Genomic DNA, 17978 nt, shown 5'->3' on the forward strand with positions numbered 1-17978 from the left:
CAGTTTCCAAACATTAAAGCAAGACAGTTTAGCCTGTGTGGAAGGCACCCTTCCTCCCAGATCTCCAAGTTAGACCAACCAGGATGTCGGTCACCACTGTTAATGCACAGGACAGGTCCAAGGCACCAGTTCCAGTGCAGCAGGTAAGCCTGCCCTCCCAGTCCTTCAACTCCAGCACTTTTCATAGGCTCTGAACATATGAAAGGGAGCAGAGGGCTTAGGAAAGGGAAGAGTTAGTACCAAGAGTAAAAGATGGAGGGAGAGGAGAAAAGGGGAGCAAGAATGGGTGGAAAACTGCCTGAGCTAGTCTCAGAAGAGATTTCTTCCTGGCCACAGTTGCACATCAGCTGACAAGCTCACTGCTTGTGGTGTCCTTCTTCCTGACATGTCTGCCATGTCAGAATAAAATCACAGAACTGTGAAGTATCTGCTCCTAACTTTTTACAAGGCACAGGAGTGAGAGATTATTTCTAAGTGTATGAAAGTTTATGCTCGTTTTTAGAGATAACTACTAATTGTTCTGGAATTTCTAATAGCAGCATGATATTATCTCCCATTTACTTGGAATATGTTTGCTCAGGAACAAAACGGTACATGTATCCTTTGATCAGAGTCTCAAAGTACATCAGCAAGGACAGAAAAATTTGTGCTGTGTGTTCCACTAAAGATACCCAGTCCTTTAAATGAGATTGTCAGAAAACAACTAGTTTAGTCTTTGTAGTGTAAATAATATCAGAGACCCACTAAAGTAATTTGCTCTCTGTTAAAATGCAAAGTGCATATGATATCTTTAGGAGAAAAAAAGTATATTAATAATGAAAGATAATTATTATAATATTCAATATTTTTGTCCAATTCTGGCTAATAAAGTATTAACTATTTGGAGACATCAGGTTGATGTCTAATCTGTCAGGTCAGCAGTGTTTGCCCTTTTAGGAAGATGAGGTTTTCCTTCGCCTGGCTAATTGTTTTGTATTTTAGGTGAAAATGTGAAATGGAGAGCTGGTTGTCTCCCCCCTCCGTGGAGGCTAGAGAGGATTTATTTACTCCATTACAGAAGCATTATTACTAGTTATTTCTGATTTAGTATTTCTACCAGTTTGTTCTGTATTGCTTTGGACTTATGGTCAGACGTAACCAATTTTTTGCCATGTACTAATCATCACTCTTTTTTCCATATATTTTCACATGTTACTTCATGTAATTGGTTTGGATGCGCTTACTGCACTAATACGATTGGCTTAGTTGGCATTTCACACCAGTTTCAAGCCTTGTGTTCCGCTCAGCTATGCAGGACCATACAGACGTTTGATTATATGAGGACGTTTGTCTAGAATTTCTAGAAAAGCTTCATTCCTTGATTGTTATTTCTTTAGGCAGCTTTTTGCATTAAAAGTTGTAAAGTATCAAGAAATTATATTTGCATTATAATTCTGTGAATAAAATTAACATAAAAGTTGCAAAATTATTTGCCTGATAGTGTTTGCCTGAAGTTACTTAGGAGAAAAAGGTAGATCTGCTTCAGAAGAAGATTTACAGAACTTGATTTTTTTAAATGTTATTAACCTTTTGGTTTTACAGAAAAAGCTAATAATAGCATCAGTAATTGAGATTGATATCATTTCAGTAAAAGCTATAATGGATTAAAAACAGTGCATTGTGACAGAAAGCAATGAGATGAAATTTTGCATTGGGAAAACTCATTTTGGAAATGCCTTTCTTAAAAATTGATTTTGGAAGGATTCAAGCAAAAGATTCAGTAGCTTCACAAGATGTACTTTGCATTCGTTTCTTTGATTTTTCCCAGTGTTTAAATGAAAGAAAAGAAAAGCTTTTATCATGAACTTAGTGTATGTTTCTTCCTCTGCGAGAGTGTGTAGTAGTAACACCTACAAAATATTAATTTACACATTTACATGCTGGCTAATAATCAGTGGAGAGATGTTTGAGTTTAGCCAGTAAATTTCATTATCCATCGCCTGTCCAGTCCATGGTTGCTGCTGTATCTCCCCTTGTCTCAAAGCAGATGGTGTAGTCTAGTCTAGATCTTTAGACCTGAGCAGGATTTCCTCTGATGCTATTCCTTAGCAGCTCTGAAACTTTATGTGAGATGAGGTCCTGAAAGAAAGGAATGCACCATTTCCTGAGCCTTTCAGTGTTCACACTACTGGCTTCCAAACAGCCTGTGGGAGTATGAGTTGTCATCTAACAGTAATGTTGATGAGTGAGGAGAACAGCGCGGATGGGACTCGGTTCCAGGTCAAGACATGTGCATGTGGCTGCTTGTGCTGGTGTGGTGTCCAAACTGCATTGTATACAGTGGTCATCTACACAGTCAGTGGAGCCGTCAGCTAACCACTCAGAAGGTGTTCACTTTGTGCTGAACTCACTTTTAGGCTCCCTTGACTGTAATGACTAGATTTCTAAAGATTACAGCAGGATTTAGGTGTCTACATACAGAAACCTAAATTTAGTTGCCTCAATTTTAAGCTGTCACTGCACCAGTGACCTTCTCAAGTGATGACAAAGTGGGTGAACTTTAGCTAGAGAACAAAGAGCGATGCCATCAGGTGCTGCTGCTGAGCCAAGTAGTTGTATTGCTTCTTGCTCAGGCTGTGACGATTTTCAGATAATTGTGCGCGGGGATAGGTAAAGTGTTTCTTGCAAAGGGATACGTATGTTCTGTTAGCACCATTTGGTGTTGTGCAGGTGTAATTATGTGACAGCAGAGAGGCTTTGTCACTGGCATTCATTTTTCGTTGGGTCGCTCTCATGGCTTCTTATAGCCCTCATCCTTTGCTGAAGTGTGCCGCAGAGGCAGAGAGGAGTGGTAGTCGATGGTCGTTAACAGGGATTTGGGGCAACCAAGTTTATGGGAAAAGATCCTTGAAGAAGGGCATGAGCAACAAGTGTGTGGAGGAAGACAGGTATCTAAGAACAAGTTGGGATAAATAGGAAGAGCTGGACCAAGGAACAGATTGTGAGCACAGGTAGAAATGAAAAGGAAAAAATGTGGTAGGGCATCAAGGTTGACAAGGGGAGAGGTTCAAGAAGAGGATGACAGAAGGAAACAGAAAGATGAGCAGAAGATTAATGGTTGAGTGGAACCTGCAGAACATAAAAGCATGACTGTTAGAGAAATCAGATAATCGACAACTGATGCATTTATTTTTGAACTTCAATATTGTGTTGCTGGCATAGGGCTAGGAGGGGTCTCAGTCACAGTGACAACTGGCACCGCAAGCATAAGACTAGGTGGGACCCTGAAGCTTACTTTGTCTATTCTGTTGACCAAAGGCCTTACCAACTGTGTGCATCATTCCTGGCAGGTGCCTATACAAATTGTTCTTACAAATTTCCAGTGATTAGAATTCCATGACTACCCTGAGCAATCTGTTCTGCTGTGCTTGCTCATAGATACTAGTTCCAGATGTTCAAGCCAAATTTTCTGTGGTAGCAATTTTAAGCCTTCTATTCCTTGTCCTGACCGTGGTGATATAGAATATTTATTCTTTTCATCTCTGTAGCTGCTTTTTACAGAGTAGTATGAACCCCTCTTCCAGTGGCAAACTCATTACTCCTACCTTTTTTCCCCTTTGTTCTTGTTCTTGCTTCTTAAGATGTAAATGTTGCCCCCACCCCCAACAATTAAAACATTTTTAAACCATTCTTCAAAAGTGATTCAATCACCTTTAATCATTTGGTTTCTTTTCCTTATTTTTCATGTGATGCTCTTGTGATTTGAAGAGTATCTGGCAGTGTACTCATTTTTCAAAAGGTGTGTTCTGTCCTTTCTAGAAAGACTGTGACTGCTTTTGGTGATGACAAGGTGCCTTTCAACATAAAAACATGAAATATGCCTGATATTTTAGTTTTCATGTGCCAGAATAGGTATATCAAATAGCTATTTCATGATCTTTCTTTGGAAGACATTGCAGGTTATTAAGTTTACTGCACGTTTAATACATTGCCACTTCCAAAATATTTCCCTTCTTGGGTTTGGGATTTTTTTTTTCTTTTTTCTTCTTCTCTCCTTGATCTTAATACAGAAGGGAGATATGAGATTGCTTGTCATCAATGGCCCTTGTTTATTCTCCAACAGAAAGAAGTAGCATGGAGTTTCTTATAAGACTTCTTCCTAGCTTGCTGCTTTGACAGTGGAAACCTGTTTTCTCTGAGGGAGTCTTCAGCAATCCTGTGACAGGAATGCTAGATAGAAAGCCTGTCCTTACATCTAAGGCCATTATTGCAAATCCTCAGTTTTATTCTTGGAAGACCATAGTGTGGTATAGAGAATAATTAGTACCGTTTTAATGCTCAACCAGATTTGGACTACAAATTGCTTTAGCAGTTGTGTGATCATGCATTACTTCAGCTACATGGTGAAATCTGTAAGTCATTGAAAGAAAATTACATTTTTTTTCCTCTGAAAACAGAGGAGTTAACTTGTTTGTAACATTGAATTTAATATATTGGGTCACATCTGCTAAAAGATTATTACGCTAGAAGGAGGGAATGGATAATTTATTAAAATACCCCTGCAGGGAGATAGCAGGCTATCTGGTTAATATAGAGGAATGTTTGATGGTTACACTGAAAGCTCCCTGGTGAATCCTTTAACATAGGAGTAGAATAGGAGATGAAAATGATTGTTCATTGCATAATGTTTACTGTGTTATATTGGTGCCTAGCAGCTGACTAATATTTATGTTAACAGCTCCTTTCCAGCTTTTCATATTGATCTCCTGCTGGTTTAGAGCCGATATATAATTGTACTGAAAATAGGAAGATAATAATTTTTTGTAATGGAGGGTGGCAATAAGGTTCTTGCAACACATCACCAAGTCAAATATCAGGGGAAAGATGTTGTATATCTGCATGCCACAGACTTGTAAGATTTTCATTCACTTTTTCTTCTGAGCCATCTCCTTGTAAACTCAAAGGAATTGTGGAAACAGTGTCCCACAGGCCAAATGACTCTGTCTTACCATGAATACTGAAAGTTAGAAAGGTGGCAAATAGCTGTGCTCCCTTACTGGATACGCTGTTTCTGTGTAACTGGCCAGTCTTAGATAAAGGTTTTGATTCATGCCATAGGAACTGAGAATTGACATTTTGTTTCTGGCTTACATCACTTCTTGTATATACAACTTCCTAGTTAGAGAACAGGACCAAACCAACTGTAGGGTGGTAATGTCTAGCTGGAAGCTCTCTGATCACGTACCCAGAGGAAATGACATGCCTCAGTTTTCCTGCTAACAGCAAATGACAGTTTCACGTAGCAACTGTGAGCTCAACCAACCTAAAAAGTCTTTGGGGATGCGTGCTTTTATGGGCTGCTTTGCCTGATGCATTGGTGTTCTTCCACACCTACAGTTGAGTGAGCCAGGCCCTAGAAATAGCCATGGTTTCTTGAAGAACTGAGCTGGCATATTCTCAGAAAAGAAAATATAAAAACCACGAAACCCAAGAAACATTTTGCAAGTTATGGATTGTTCTTTTAAGGCCCAGTGATGTTATGTCAGAAACTCCTGGCCATACCTGTTACTCATTGTGGACTGAAGGTCTGTGGTGGAGGGATCCTTGCTCTCATGATGAGAGCTGGTTCTGTGAGTTTTGCTGGATTCAGGGGGTATGAACACTTGGAATAGAGCCAGTGCTATGCTCTTTAATCATTATCGTAATTAATTGCATGAAAATGCACTGAGGCAAGTTTGCTGATGACACAAAGCTGGAAGGAGTGGTGGATACACCAGAAGCCTGTGCTGCCATTCAGCAAGACCTGGACAGGCTGCAGAGTTGGGTGCAGAGGAACCTGATGAAGTTCAACAAGGGCAAGTGCAGGGTCCTGCACATGGGAAAGGAACAACCCAATGCACCAGTACAGCCTCAGGGCTGACCTGCTGGAGAGCAGCTCTGCGGAGAGGGACCTGGGAGTGCTGGTAGATGACAAGCTGACTGTGAGCCAGCAGTGTGCCCTTGTTGCCAAAGAGGGCCAATGGGATCCCGGGGTGCATTAGGAGGACTGTGGCCAGCAGGTCGAGGGAGGTTCTCCTTCCCCTCTACTCTGCCCTAGTGAGGCCCCATCTGGAGTACTGTGTCCAGTTCTGGGCTCCCCAGCTCAAGAAAGATGAGGAGCTACTGGAGAGAGTCCAGTGGAGAGCTACGAGGATGGTGAGGGGACTGGAGCGTCTCTCCTGTGAGGAAAGGCTGAGGGAGCTGGGCCTGTTCAGCCTGAAGAAGAGAAGGCTGCGAGGAGACCTTATAAATGCCTATAAATATGTGAAGGGTGGGTGTCAAGAGGATGGGGCCAGACTCTTTTCAGTGGTGCCCAGCGACAGGACGAGAGGCAACGGGCACAAACTGAAGCACAGGAAATTCCGTCTGAACATGAGGAAGAACTTTTTCCCTCTGAGGGTGACGGAGCACTGGAACAGGCTGCCCAGGGAGGTTGTGGAGTCTCATTCTCTGGAGATATTCAAGACCCACCTGGACGAGGTCCTGTGCAACCTGCTGTAGGTGTCCCTGCTTTGGCAGGGGGGTTGGACTAGATGATCCACAGAGGTCCCTTCCAACCCCTAAGATTCTGTGAAGACATCACTTTCCTACGAAATGTACAATATTAAGGTAAGACACAGCAAGACTGGAATCAGCTACAGATTGAAATGCATTCCTACTAGATTGTCTGTGGGGAATGAACAAAAGACATGAGAATCATCTGTATTATTGTATTTTTTTAAAAAAGCAAAGCATCTCTTTGATCAGTTCAGCTCCATGATAACTACATTCCTTAAGTGTGTTATTTTGTACTTGAGTGTAAATGCTTGAGTTCGAGTCATAAGGTACAGGGAAAACCTGAAGCATTTAGGGGAACAAAACCAATATATTATAGTATGCTATTTGGTGGTTTATCCTGAAAAAGGAGTAAGCTGCTGTATGTTGGACAATTTTTTCCTTCTTAACTTCTTGGTAGGTAATGCCTTGGAAAATTGTGGTTGCTTCCATGATATGAAGGATCAGCAAGGCTGTGATACTTCTAATGCACTACTGCTTTAGTACCTTTCCTGTATAGATCTTAATACGTTTTTACATTTAAAGCTTCATGTAACTTTTGTGAATTAGTAAATGGAATTTAGTAGGATAGCTTAAATTCTGTTTTCCCCCTGCCCTTGAAAAGCAATAACATCTATTTAACTGTGCATACCAATGCTGCAGAATAGCCTATAAAGGCAATGTAAGAAAAACTGTCTGTGCAGAGCTGCCCGAGTTTAGTGCTGAACAGGACAGTAAAAGTCTCACACAGAAAGAATTAAAGATGGTCAAGTGTTTTTGTTTTTTTTTTCTTCTCATACAAAAGCAGCTCAGACTCAGGAGATGCTGTAATGCTTGGACGGGGTTAGGTTTTGTTTAGCATTAACTAAGGCATTGGTCTTTCTCTGAGGTTTAACGTAGATAACATGATTTGTCTGCCTAAAGCTCTTTGTAGGACCAGAGTCTTGGAGAGGAAGTATCATTTAATGAATCGTCAGCACAGCTTCCAGTAGCATGTGATGGCTCTTGTCTTCCCTGAAGAGCGCACCCGAGGACTTGGGAAGCAGGATAAAACATGACTAGTTACAGTGCCTTGTAGCCGTTATCCAAAATACTTGCTACAGCATTCCAGCAATCTTGTGGTGTTAAGCTGTAGGGTGTTTGGGTTTAGCTTTGCGCATGCAAGTTACTGCATTCCCTGTTTAAACTTCTACAAAGAAAATAACAATTTTATGTCTTTTCATGCTATTAATGACTTATTGCCCATAGAGGGGAAAACCAATAATACATAATTTAAGCAAAAATGTGCTACAAATTACAGATATACATAACTGGTAATTACTTGTGTCAGCCAATATATATTTCCCTTATTTGTGTCAGAAAAGGGTTGGGTTTTTTTAAAGTGCAAAAGCAAAGTTTAGCTATAGCAAATTTGGAGAGAAGTGGTTATCTGCTGTCATATCCTTCAGTAGTGTATTTGCATTTTTTTAACATCTAGTATACTTAGTGCAACCAAATAGACATTGTTTAAGAGTGAATTGCTATGAAGTAAATAGCTCTTTAAATTGACACAATTTGCTTCAAACACCATTTACTTGACACAATTTACTTCAAGACTGGCTTGCCACATAGTGCTGCTGCTCTGCTACTGTGTGATGGCTTGTTAGGCTGTGGAAACTTGATTACTCAGAGGTCATGATCAGACGTTTCAGTGCTGAACCCATCTTCAGCAGGAAGTTGGACGATGTGACTTTTTGAGTCCCTCCTACCCTAAGTCACTGTGATTTCTATCAAGTCTTTTTATTGTTGTAGACAAAGAAGTAGACACAGGCACAACTTTAGACATTACTAATGTGTTCTGCTAATGATATTTTTCATAATACCCTATAAATGTGGAAAAATAACGGTTCTCTTTGTTCTTTCATCTCGGACCATTTGGAAAAAAAATTGTGAGATAAAATATGCTTTATCAGAAACTTGGCTGCAAAGTTATCCAGTTTAAATGACTGAAGGTTGCTTTTTCATGCAGGAGTTTGTGATTGTAGTAATTAAGAAAGCAATTTCTTTTCAGTGTATTTTGAAACTGCCTCATTTGAAAATCATGCACTTTACCAGCACAGTACTAGTCTCTAGTTAAAGGTTACTCCAAACAAATGCTGTGAAATATGACAAAAGTAATGAACTGTGCATTTTTAAAATCTCTTCTAGCTAAAAAGAAGAAGAAGCCAAAGCTTCTAAACAAGTTTGATAAGACCATTAAAGCTGAACTAGATGCTGCAGAAAAGCTACGTAAAAAAGTAAGGTTTCAATGTTTCACTCTGGACTGTAGACATTGGACAATACTGAATAAAATAAAAATTAACTTTGAAAAAGGGAGAATTACTTTTAGATTTTCTGTGAAATTAACTTTTTAAAATATTCCATGCATGTTTGTCCTTCAAGTTTCATTTCTGCTGGATTGTTTATCTTAAATTTTTTAAAGTCATAAGTGCATGTCTGCTCATGTGTGTTTGCTCACCTTTAACCTTGAAAATATTTAGCTTGACTGTTGAATTCCTATAATCAAAAAATTGCTCAAATTAATCATATGGAACAGCGTTAGTTCTGTCCTATCACTGTTGTCCATTTGAGTACTGAAGTCAGCTATTACCAGAGAACTTAAATAATATAAGCATGTTAACACTTGCTGAGAGCTCCAGATTCATATGCTTCAGGCGCGTTAGGTGCAAATCTTTGCAGTAGGCGTTGTTTCTGTTGGGAGTCTCTGTGCGTCCCATGAGCGTCTCTGCTCCTGTGCAGCTGCTTAGAGCATGAAGCAGATGTTCCTGCTTCTCACCTGTGGCAGCAAGACCTTAACATCAATTAACCAATCATTCAGTTTTGGTAGTTTTGAATTTAATAACTAGACTGTGCAAAACAAGCAGTCAAACCCAAGAATAAACAAAAACTCTTCAGTCATCTTCTGTGATAACTTCCCATTTTATTCTTTTATTTGAGTGTTTCAGAAAACATGACTTTGCAGAGATGTCCCTTTTCTAAATGTGAGATTCACATAGTCTAGCTTCACTATTTATTGTTAGAAATGAGAGACCTTAAGACTTTTGGATGTAGATCTTGTAAAAACTCTGAGATGCCTCACAGACAGTCCTAGCACATGGAAAACAACTGCAGGTCTTTGTTGTAGCCTGGATCTAAGACGGATGAGCAAAGAGATACACTGTTTTCAATACAGTACAATAAAAACCATTTTAGTCACTACAGGTGTAGGATTAGTCTTGACTTTCAGAAGACTGACTGTGCGATTTTAGCTTTCCATTGCCATCTATGCAGCCCCAGAGTTCCTGTAGGTCTATGGTGGGGCTGAAGGGCTACTACATAGAGAGCACTAACCTCAGGCTGCTGCTGCTCTTCTCTAGGAGTCTTGTTTATGTGTTAGAATGCAACAATAAAAAGCATTTTCATGCTTCTTGTTACTTAAACAATTGGTTAATCAGAGACTGGTGTGACAGAAACTTTTCATGAGCCTACAAGGTCAGTTGGCTGACTCTCTTTTCCTGCCTGTGCTTCTTGGTGAGCTGCAGACACTCATGCTTGTCTTGTAGGAAGCAGGATAAATTTAGGAATAAATCAGACATATGTAAAATTTGAAGATAGCAAGACAGTTGTGTATAATAGTCCACTCGTATTTATAAAGCTGTGAGAATTGGAAGTGGTAGCAAGATCTGATGCCAGATTTTGCCGAGCAGTGCTTAGCTCCTGTTTAACAGAGCAGCTGGTTCTTCTCAACTTCCACCATTACTTGCCTAGTCAGTGTCAGTCACGAGAATACCATAGTTACATATGGACTTTGTATGTGACAGGGAAGAGACACAGAGCAATGTGAAGTGTCCTGAGAGACATAGTTACACAAAACATTTGGAGGAAACATCCCTAGGCTATGGGTGAGCCTACAGTGTTCCCCCCAGAAGAACCATAGTTACAATACTGTTCATCATGTGAGGCATGAAGAGAGGAAGTTTCCACGTATGTCTAGAACTTCCTTTCTGTTCTCTGTTACATTCAGTTTGGATTTTGTTATTAGCAACATAATCTTTACATTTTTATATAGACAGGTTATTGTCATCTCTGAATTTTTTCCAGCCAACAAAGGGAAAGTGAGTAAAAGAAAAACAAAGCTATTCATTTTAACCATGGAAAGTAGATAATAATGTTTCATAAATAATGACAATTAATTTATCTTAAATAAGCAGGCAATCTCAACAAAAAGGTGAGTGAGAACAGTTGATTCAGGCTTCAATTTTTTATTTTGTTTTTGCTTTTTAATTGGGGAAAATGAAGTGTTATTAGGTCATGCATCCTTCAGGATTTTTATTAGGTAGAATTGCTGATAAATATCTCTACTTTCCAGGGAAAGGTTGAAGAAGCTCTAAGGGCCTTTGAAGCATTAGTAAATCAATATCCACAGAGTCCTCGAGCAAGATACGGGAAAGCACAGGTACTAAAAAAAGCCATAAATGTTAAAAAAGATAAAATAAACCTTTTTTACCAATAGAGTTCTAAACCCCAGTGAGACTTCATTTATAATTTCATGGATGTTTCCTAGGGAAAAAAAGAATTATGTGTTCTGTCATATTGTATCTGTTTCAGTCCTCTATCTTTTCCCAGTTACTTTGGGAGCTTTTGTCCATCTTTGGTCTAGTGTAAAGTATTGTAAATAACACCAAAATAAGATACATTCTGTAGATCCCATGAAAACTGTCAGATGAATGGTTAGAAATAAATCCAAACTGATGTCCCAGCGCAGGAGCAACAGGCAGAACTTAGCTGTTACACACTGTTTGCTGCATCTGGCAAATCAACACATCAGTCAGCTCTGGGCTAAATTCTGCGTTTTGCTTACTGGGAGTAAGGAAGAGGATTTGGAGATTTTGTAGAGAGGGTGTTAAAGGATAAAGAACACAAATTCTTAAGCAAGGAGACTTAATTACCTTTTCCTTGTCATGCGAGATCTCTTTCAGCTGTTCCCCTCAAAAAAAAAAAAAAATATAAAGCATTGGAAATTAAGCTCTGCACTCATAATATTTTTGAGCCATGTTGGGATGTTTCAGAAGAGAACAATCCTCGTGTTTTCATAAATAGTAGGATAATCCCACCGCACTAGGTGTAATAAAAGACTGCTTGAACTGCTCTTAGTCAAGACAGGTAAAGTGGAAACCCTCACTGTAGAAGGGAATTGTGCTCTTACACAATTCATGAGGCACTTGAATTGGAGTCACAACAAGTTTTCACTTGGTTAATAATAGTCATGCTAAAACCAAAGCCATGGTTATCCAAAAAACTATCACACAAGCACTTGATACACAGCAGACCAAATACTTCAGTGTTTTATGTGAAGAATAGTCTGCTGAACTGTTTGCCTGCTTACGGCAGGAGACCACTTTTGGTTCATGTATGTGATGGACTTAACTCTGTTAACTCATGCTTTCAATATTTACCTGTTTTATGAATCTACTCATTATATCTAAGAGAATATGCTTCCTGTCCTCTCATTAGCTCCCTGCTTTTAGGGAGGAGGGCAGAATGTGGAAGCCAGCCATGTGAAGCTTATTCTCGTTCAGAATTCCCCCCAGTGCCACAATTTCATTTGTCCCTTTACAACACTTTGTAGTCACCACCTACTACTTTAGTAACGCTTCAAAGGTCCTACACACCAACATCTGAAGTCATGATTAGCATACACTTTCTGAGAATGTATAAAAACAACTATAAATTCATTTCCATTCTCCATAGCCTCTGTAGGTTCATATAAGTGTTTTTGTTTAACACTTGTATTAACATGATCAATGACAATTTATTGAATCCAATATGTGTAAGTTGAAGCTGTTTGGAGGAATGGGAAAATCATGGGCTTCACTGACAGATGGATTATTCTTAGGATTTACATTGTAGCACTGTATTACTTTTAAATGAGTATTTATACAAACACAACACATTCAAATTTGCTATCTGCCATCACTAACTAAAGGTAAAACTGCAGAGAAGGGTAAGGGTGAAGGCTAGGAATTCACCACAGGAGTGTACTTCTCCATTTCTATGAATCAACATTAAATGCTGGTTTTGTAGATTCAGTTTCCAATAAGACATGAGGATTCATTTTTCTGGATCTTTTAATAGCTTTAAAAGGCAACTGTTTTCCCCGAAGTTCTACAGAAGTTTTCATGATTAGAAGTGGTTTTCAGAAACCTCAGCAATTCCGGATTTGATTTCTGCAGCTACACTTAAGCCAGATGAAAAAATGTTCTACAGAAATTATTAACACCTTTAAGGCTGAAGAGTAGATAAATCTTAATCCTCCTTATATGATTTGTAGTATCTATACTGGTAAATTTATACAGGTTTTATGCTGATAATTTTTTCCTCTTGCTTATGTATTTTTAATATTCTTTGCCCTACAATTCCCTCTAAAAAGGAAAAACAAATTTCCTAGTGAATGTACACCAGAAAAATAAACAATATCTTCAAACTGATGTCTGAAGTTATCTCTGAAACCAACTGAACAACAGCTTGTCAGAGTAACCATATTTTTTTGTATTTCTCATGTTCAGTTTCAAAGTAACGCTAGGGAAAAAGTAAAGGACAGAAGTTTAAAAAGATTGTCGATATTGACTGCTTACTACTGCGTATGCAGTTAGCACAGTTGAAGCTGTTTCAATTAATGTGTGTGTTTGATACAACAGTGACTTTAGAGAAACCAAGAAGAGCTTCTGCACCTGCAGTGCTTGTGATGCACCTACACCTTGCTCTGTTAATTGACTTAAGAAAGAACCTAAGCCAATATAAATAGATCTGTTTGGGAAGAATGCATTAACACATGAAAATGACTGCATTTGTGTAAACAATTCAAAATAAAGCTTTAAAAATTCAGCTTTTGAGATATAGTGTAATTTTTTTCAGCTGTGGAAACAAATGATGAAAGTGCCAGGCAACACTGAAATCAGTAGTAGGTTCCATTGGCTTTGCTGAAGCTGTAATTTCACAGTAGAGATCTCATATATCCTTTGTTCTGTTCCTGAATTTAACGAACAAATTTAAGTTCTGAAAGTGTTGTAGAGTAGATAATCTATCAACATAGGCAAGAAAGCCAATTCCTAATTAGTTTTCTAAGAAAGAGTGTAAATAAATTTGTGTCACAATACCTGAAAGAAATGTTTGTTGGTCTGTTTTGATCTGTCTGTTGCTGCCAGTGTGAAGCTTAGGATACAAATACTCCATAGGCAACAATTTACATTTCTTCTGTATTAAAAGATTTAATTTATTTTCAAAAGCAGAAATCATGACTTCCACAGATGTTAACCAAATATATGGGTTAACGTATGTTTTAGATGCAAGTTTTCTCATGCTTTCAGTTTGCGGGAAACAAGAATTAATAGTAATTCTGATCTCCCTTACCATGAAGCGCAACCAGATAAGTCTTCCATTGTTATGCCAAAAGTATAGAGATGAAAGATAATTCTGAAATTATTCCCATAGTCTAACAATTGCATAATTTGCCTTTTAAGAAAATGAGGGGTTTTTTAAGATTAATGGATTACTATGTGTTTTAATAATGGTTTTGTGATTCTTTCTAGTCTGAAGATGACTTAGCTGAGAAAATGAGAAGCAATGAAATGCTGCAAAAAGCCATCAACACCTACGATGAAGTGGTTAGTCTGCCAAATGTCCCTTCAGATCTGATAAAACTGAGCTTGAAACGAGAAGCAGACAGACAGCAGTTTCTTGGTAAGATTTGAGGAAGGTGTAAAAATCATGGAAGTTGTGTGAGCAAAACTTGGAAAAGATCACTAAGGGCTTATAAGCGCCAGTTCTGTTAAATTTTCAGTAGGACTTTTGTTCCTGATCTCTGAGAGGCTTTTGAAAAATACTTTAAAATTCTTTAAAATTTTTCTAGGGAAGTAGTGTATATAATTGCTTCTGTGTTAATAGTGCCTGTAGACAACAGCACACTAGGTGCTATGAGAAGTGGTCAAAAAATTTTTATTGACCAGAGAAGGAAGAAAATATTCTTCTTTTCTGTTGAAGCTGAGGGAAATGATGAGGAAAGAACTGGCATACACAGAGTAAAGATACCGAGAATAAACTTTCAGTAAACATAGAGAAGAATGGAATTGAACTTGGGGCTTACATGAAAAAGTTTAGATCACAGTTCTGTGATGTATGAGAAGTGCTGATTAGAATATGAAGCACAGTCAACTTTGGTGGAGAAGAGAGTTCTGTTCCCATGGGTGGGATTTTAATATCAACTTGTTTTGATCTTGGTGTTCCACAGTGAGACCTCATCTAGGAAGTCAAGGAATGTACTTCATTTGAAGTATGTAAAGCGTGATTAATTTCATAATGGGAATATAATGGAACTATTGCTTAACACCAGAAACACATTTAATTATTTAATCAATTAAGATTAAGCTTATCCGGATGTATTTACCTAGTTTTGTTGAAAGCTTTGACATCTATAAATGAAAGAGTAACCAAAGCTGATGTTACTGCTACACTGTGAAAGGTTCTCCACTAGAGGCTACCATAACACTGCATGATATGCCTTCGCAGTGATTCCCTGAAATATCCTTGTACAGCTAGACCCCCCGGTGACAACCAAGCAGCTGGGTATACTCCCGTCCGCACAAGTTTTTTTTCAGGTTCTGCTTCCTGATCTTCAGTGAAAGTGGAACACCTGGCTCTGATTTGTTTTTGCTTAGATGTTGTGTAAGCATATTACTACTGTTACGCAAATCTGTAGTTGTAATTAAGTCTTGTTCCATCAAATTAGGTCGCATGAGAGGTTCCCTGCTTACTCTACAGAAATTAGTTCAGCTGTTTCCCAGTGATACTTCATTCAAGAATGACCTTGGTGTTGGTTACCTCTTAATAGGAGATAACAGCAATGCCAAGAAAGTATATGAAGAGGTGAGCTTCCGTTCCAGCCAAGGAAAAAAATTATTTGCATTGATAAGTTCATTCTAAAGATTGCCTGCTTTTAACGTTATCTATTGTTGAACATTTTGCATGTCTGGTTTTGAAGGGTTAATATAGATATAATTTTTTTCTAGTGCAGTTCTTAATTATCTTCTCATTTTAGTTCAGATTTCTTGATATTGTCATGCTGAATGTTTTTCCTCATAAGCAGAGAAATGCAGATGTTTTTCGTATGCTTAATAATATGTAGTTTCTTATACCTTCTGGTAGCTGGGTTTGGAATATATTGACAACATATATAGATGTACTGCAGAGTATAAAAATATATCTTATCTGCAAGACATGAAAAGCAGAAGAAAGAGAGCCTGTTTGTTTACAGGTACACCGTCTCTAGCCACGTATTAAAGTGGTTCAGTAGTCAATACAGCTATTTAACCTTTGGTTTTTCGCGATTTTTGTAGGCACCCTAAATTCTGTTTTAATTTCGTGATGCTTGTCATGTGGACAGTTCATTGGATTTACATTGCTATCTTATCTATGGTTATCAAGCTGGGGAAAGTTCACTGCCAGGAAGGGCCACTCCGCTCCTGTGATCTAGAAACCCTGTTAACATCTGCAAACTCTGACAGATGCAAAGCTTGACATCACTGGTAGAGCACAAGCTGTCAGCACTTGATGGTCTTGTTGATGCTGGCACACTTGTTGCAGTGCTTGTTTAGTACAGGCATAGTTTGGTAATTGGCTGGTTATGTAGACTAAGGACAAGTCAGCATGATTAGTACCACCTCCTGAGAATAAAGGCCCAGTTCTGTCCCTCACATCTGGGAATCTGAGGGGATTCTCGTCTCAGGAGGTTTCTCAAAGAGAAGGAGGACCTTCAGCTGCATGGTTGGAAGCAGGAGCCAAACCCTGATAATACCATTTTTTTTCTCAGGTTCCTCTGGTAGTCTAAGATGTTGCCAGAATAGTGTTTGCTTTGCTACTTTGGCTGCTTTGTAGGTCCCTCCATAAAACAATTCTGTTCAATAATTTTTGGCCTGCTGTCAAAATTTCTCAGAGGATTGGAAACATCAGCTTTTAAAGTTAGAACACATTAACCGAACCTGCTTCTCAAGCTGCAAGAAACTTGAAAAAACAAGAACATACTCCTTTGGGGCAAGATTTTCCTTTGCAATTTTTCAGTATTTTACTGCAACCAAAATAGATGTTAGAATTTCTGAATATCAATAATCACAGGACTTTTTATGAATGGGAAAAGGTAATGACTGCGCTATGTAATTACTTTGATACTGAGTTTGATATGCTTCAGAAGAAGTGTATACTGCTCTGATTAAGAATAGATATGCAAAATAAGGACTGGTCTGCTTTTAATATATTGTTTTCCATGCTTCCATAGACTTTGTCCAGTGTAATTACTCGATTTTGCAATTCACTAACCACTGAATTAGAATAGTCCATAGTGATGCTCTATCCTTGTAAAAGAGCAACAAATAAATACCTTTTAAAAAGGAGTTGGGTTTATTCTTTTTAAAAATCATGTGGGTTTTGTCCACATTCTGGCTATTCCTCAGGCTGAATTCAAGACGGTAATGTAATTTTTTTTCTTTTTTGTAGTTCAGGATAAATTTACATGAAGAATTTTAAGAAAGGAAACATAGCCAAAGAAACAGGGAGAAGCTCATGTGTCCCTGCCTTTATTCTTGATTATACTGAAGGCTTCTTACATGATTTTGGGCAGATTGCTTAGGGGCCATATGGTCTGCTCTTGAGTGCTTCGCTCAGCTGTTGCAATGCATATTTAGAAAATGATTGGCATATAATTTGGAGCTCCTACCGTAGGTGCTCAGGCTCTGTGCATAGTCAAAGAGAGGGGCAAACTGTGAAGAGTGGTTCTGGGGGCCTCCAGGAGACTTCTTCCTCTTCCCGTGGTTTTTGAAAAACATGTGAAATCCTTCTTCTCACCAATGTAGGACAAATTAGTCATTTGATAGGAAAATGTAAGAGAGCACAGACAAGAGCATGAACTCAGTGCCACACAGTAGATGCCTCTAATATGAATCCTGGGTTCTGGTTCCCACTGTAAGGATGTTCATACATTTTATTCAAGTGTTCTTTAATGCAGAAGGCATGGACATCTAGGAAGAGAGAACAGAGCTCAGGATGCATCCTCAAGAGAACATACCCCTTGCTGGACTAAAGGGTCAGCTTTTTCCTGATTCCCCCTGGTCTCAGTCATTTCTTTGTGGTTATCTAACTTCTTGTGTATGTGGTACTTGTTTCTGCTCCTCAGACAAGTTCCCAAGTAGATGAACACTTTTCTGTGCGGGAGAATCTAGACTCTAAATTTCCCATTTCCTGGGAATCTGCTAGATTCCTGGGGAAAAAGGTACTGGTTCCCTCCCTTGCTTCCTGCCATGATATTTTGATCTTAGATCAGTGTTACCAGTTTGTGTTAAGCATGGGCTGAGCACACACAA

The 17978-nt window shown here is 38.7% G+C and overlaps 1 protein-coding gene across 7 annotated transcripts in view; it reads left to right on the forward strand.

The window, feature by feature from the left end:
- Positions 1 to 17978, forward strand: part of ASPH (aspartate beta-hydroxylase) — a 117521-nt gene that overhangs the window by 73633 nt on the left and 25910 nt on the right. For all 7 annotated transcript variants that reach the window (XM_075416087.1, XM_075416088.1, XM_075416082.1 and 4 more), the window contains 4 exons: positions 8740 to 8828; positions 10940 to 11026; positions 14160 to 14310; positions 15356 to 15492. In XM_075416087.1, the coding sequence (XP_075272202.1) occupies positions 8740 to 8828; positions 10940 to 11026; positions 14160 to 14310; positions 15356 to 15492 (464 nt within the window). The remainder of the gene's footprint in view (positions 1 to 8739; positions 8829 to 10939; positions 11027 to 14159; positions 14311 to 15355; positions 15493 to 17978) is intronic.

Source organism: Opisthocomus hoazin, chromosome 3, assembly GCF_030867145.1.
Source record: "Opisthocomus hoazin isolate bOpiHoa1 chromosome 3, bOpiHoa1.hap1, whole genome shotgun sequence".
In the NCBI taxonomy this organism is placed as follows: Eukaryota; Metazoa; Chordata; class Aves; order Opisthocomiformes; family Opisthocomidae; genus Opisthocomus; species Opisthocomus hoazin.